At 34.2% G+C, this 4,090-nt stretch overlaps 1 protein-coding gene across 1 annotated transcript; it reads right to left on the bottom strand.

Moving 5' to 3' along the window:
- Positions 1-286: 286 nt before the first annotated feature.
- LOC110695555 (U-box domain-containing protein 30-like) lies at positions 287-2,880 on the bottom strand. The gene has a single exon (XM_021872775.1). The coding sequence runs from the start codon at positions 2,173-2,175 to the stop codon at positions 844-846; it is 1,332 nt and encodes a 443-aa protein (XP_021728467.1). The 5' UTR covers positions 2,176-2,880; the 3' UTR covers positions 287-843.
- Positions 2,881-4,090: the final 1,210 nt, after the last annotated feature.

The raw sequence follows: 4,090 nt of genomic DNA, 5'->3' as shown, positions 1-4,090 counted from the left end.
AATTTCATCACATTATATTTTTTTTTTGGGAAATTTACAACTTCAAATTTAATGGGATGTTCAAAATATGAGTTTTCACCTTAAAGTAAATCTAAGAAGAATGACTTTTGATTCATAAATATTGATCAAAATATGAACCTAATCAAAGTATAGATTATGTAAAGACCTTGAATTTAATTAGAATTTCGAAAATCGAATTTGACTACGTATTCAAAAATCTTGAAGAAATTGCCAGAATTTGACACTTTGTGTAGCCATAATTTAGAGCAAACAGAGGCAGCCACAATGAAGAAAGAAAATCTGAATGTTATTCTCAGAAATAAGATTGAAATTGTACATAAACTGATCAAATGTTGAAGACTATCTTTACAAAATCTAACCTTCTTCGATGTTGAATGAGGAGACTTCTATGTTGGTAAACCTAATTGTCTCATCATCACACAAACAAAAAAACCATGGAATTTTTGCAATTCCAATTTTTACAGCTTAATCTGAAAGTCACCTGTATCTTTACAGCTTAATCCTAATCTGAATCACTATCACTGATCTTTATTATTAAAATCAGGTACAATAACCAAATCGACGAGCAATGAACCTTTGTTCTGCTATTGCTCAATTCGGAAGCTGAAGTAGTGATGGGTTTATGGCGCTTCCTGATTACCGGATCACTAGTAAGCTGCAAAACTGATCCATGGATTGAGGTCTCTCTTATATGCACATCCACTTGCTTTTTTTTTTCTCTTTGCATTGCATCTTCAACAAATTTGTCTGCTGAAGAATGATTTGAGAGATGAAAGTATGCAAGAATAATAACAACGTTTTCTGGCTGCCAAACATTTACTTTCATTGCAATGTTCTTGTAAGCTTACACTTGGAAATGAAAATCGTAGCAGTATAATTCAAACTACATAATTTCAACAACTCGGCTGATTGTTGCTTCAATGCTGGGTTGCAACCACTCTGGATGACAAGCAGAAGCTTAGCCGCTAAGCCAGCTTCTACTGCAATAGGCGCACACTCTTCAGGTGATAGCTTGCAAACTGCCCACAAGATGGACAATGACAATTGAGTGCAATTCTCGGAGATTCTCATCAATAGCTTCACCAGATTTAGTATTGTGTTGGGACAATTTTTCAAGGCCAATCTCCCATCTTCAATACTAGCCAAATTGTCAAGTATGGAGAGTGCTAATTCCAAGCACTCGGCTTTCAAACTTGGCAAAAGATCAACCAATTGAGGAATAGCCCCAATGCTCACAATCGAACTCCAAACGCACTCGTGTGAGCTTATCATCTTGAGGAGCGAAAGCCCTGGTTGAATGCCATTTGAGTTGCGCTTATCCTTGACTAATTTCAACAACCCCACCAAGAGGCTCAAACTCGACACCAGCTCAGGGTCGAAATCCTTAGTCTCCATCAAACCCTGGATCAACTTAGTACAATTGACCTTGGTTTCAATAGAACCCTCATTCAACATATCAACCATCAATGAGATCTTCGCGGGTTGAGTCAAATTCGACTTTGACTCGAAATCTAAACTCAAATTAACAAGAATCCCAACCACTTCAGACCCAACAGCATGTGAAGTGAAAGGACCAAGTAAAGAACTCAAAAAAGCAACCCCACCATTATCCACCATAGTTTTCTTAGCTGAAAAATGATTACCCACAACTAATTTAAGCCCTTTAAGAGCTTGAACTCTAGCTTGACCCTTTAATTTCTTCAAATTCTCCAAAATCTCCAAAACTCGCCCTTGAACATCCTCAGATTTCTTTTTCATTGCCATATATTTTTGCGAAAACCAACTATAAATCAATTGCTGAAGAGTTTTATTAGGAGTGATTGAATCATCCCAAAGCTCCTGCATTGTAGTGGGACAAGTTAAATGGCCTAAAGATAGCCATTTCATGATATTACACCTCTCATACGTTTGACCTGTACAAAGAGTAACTGGATCTAACATTGGTTCCAATGAAATTGGACATATGAAAACTGTAGGCACTTCTATTGCCTCTAACTCTTCAATCATCTTCTTAAGATCCAGCTTCTCCGACGACGGCGTAAACCCGCCGTTGTCGTCTACTCCGCCTAACACACCATCCTTCACCGCCGTATCTAGATCTAAAACTTGACCTCCACCACCCACCTCCACCTTCGTTGGTTGGTACATAGGCATTTTGCTTAAAGATTTATGTGAGCAAAAAATGACTATTTTTTTTCCTTAACTAAAATCAAAAACCAGAAAAATAAAAATCAAAGAGAAAAATGAGGTGGGATGGGTTGGGTTGAGTGAGAGTAGCTTTCGTTTTCCAACTTTTTTTTTTTTTTTTTAAATATTATCTTTATTTTTCTCACTAATTCATTGACAATAACAAGCAACAATACCTATCAAGGGAGAGATCTTTTGAGTGCTTTTTTTCTCTTTCCTTGGTCAAAAGCGTCGCCTTCTTCTTGTTCTTCACGACCACTTTTATCGTCATTATTAACTCAAAAAATTACTAATTATTAATAACCCTTCAATACCCACCAAAAATTATCTGCATTCACTCATTTTCCGACGCCTCTTGTTCTTCCATCTGGTTCAGCTAAAATGCTCCCAAAAATGGAAGAAATGCTTATTTAATGAATCAAAAATAGAGGGAATAATGAAGGGAAAATAGGAAAAACCCTAATTAATCTGAGATCTTAGTTGAATGGAAAGAAAGAATTAGGAGAATCTTGGAATGAAAATGAGAGAATTTGGAGAGAGAAAGGAAGTGAGTGTGTTTATTGAAGAGTGAGATGAGGAGGAGAAAGGAAGTGAGTTTTTATCTCTCTTCACTCTCTACAGAGTTTTTATCTCTCTTCTCTCTCTACTCATCTTTTGGGACTGCTGCGTAATAACATTAAAATTAAGCGCTAATACGGAGTATTATTTTTTACTCCCTTTATTTTATTTTTCTTATTGGGAAATGGGAAGTACTCCGTGGTACAGTACATTGTATTATTTACGGGTTTTTAAATACGGAGTATTTTTTTTACCGTATTTTAAAGGGATTAACGACAAGCTTTACCCATTTACCTGAACGTATAAACTCCCTCCGTGACTCCGTTGCCTTTATTTAAACCTCTGTGGCTCTGTTGACTGTTGCTAGTGTCTAGTTTCATTATCACTCTAATATAAACTTGTGTTACGATTAATCGATTATCATTGAACGAAATATAAAAATTCACATAAATAAATTTAAAAAAATTACTTTTAAAAAAAACATTAAGATATACACAATTTCTCACACCGTACGACTAAGAGTAAGGGTTTGTTCTCATTGATTAACCTCAACTGAACTGAATTGAATTGAACTGAACTGAACTAAACTGAGCTGAACTGAATTGAACTGAACTGAATTGAGCTGAACTGAATTTCAACGTAAAAGAACAGGCCCTAACTATGGGTTTTATTTCGTTAGGTTGTAGAGATTACTCGGTCTGTGTTACAGAAGTTATTTTGTCGACGGTTATTCGGTTAATATTATAAGGGTTACTTATAAATTACATGAATTACTTGATCAGTGTTATATAAATTACTTTGTCGGTTCAAAAAATATAAATTACTGTTTTTTTGTTTTTGCAAGCGAGCACATGGTGTGACCAGCCGCACACAAAAACATTAAAAAAATTTCCCTGGAGGCGGATGCACCATGCTCCATGCATCCGATTTTATTTTTTTTAATAAAAAGGCGGAATGAACATATAGCTGTTTAGTAAAGAACGTATAGTTATTTGTAATGAATATATAACTATTTTATAAAGAACATCACATATAATTGTTTTGTAATGAACATATAGTTGTTTTGTAAAGAACATATAGCTATAGATTTTGTTAAAAAAACATCCAATTTATGTTCTTTATATATATCTAAAGAACATCCGTAATATTAATAAAGAACATGATAATATAATGTAATGAATATTATTTTCATTCAACCACCATAGTCTAATGAAATTTTTATACAATCTTTCCATCAATCTTACAATAAAAAAAATAAAAAAAAAATTTAAAATAATAATAATAATAATAATAATAATAATAATTAGATGTCGCATATTCCAGC

The sequence above is a fragment of the Chenopodium quinoa genome, unplaced genomic scaffold (genome assembly GCF_001683475.1).
Source record: "Chenopodium quinoa cultivar QQ74 unplaced genomic scaffold, ASM168347v1, whole genome shotgun sequence".
NCBI classification, from domain to species: Eukaryota; Viridiplantae; Streptophyta; class Magnoliopsida; order Caryophyllales; family Amaranthaceae; genus Chenopodium; species Chenopodium quinoa.
The sequence above is the reverse complement of the archived record's forward strand: the minus strand, read 5'-3'. Positions and strand labels throughout refer to the sequence as shown.

Bases quoted from the DNA above. Each gene is read 5' to 3' on its own strand.
- LOC110695555 (XM_021872775.1), bottom strand. From the start codon at position 2,175: ATGCCTATGTACCAACCAACGAAGGTGGAGGTGGGTGGTGGAGGTCAA.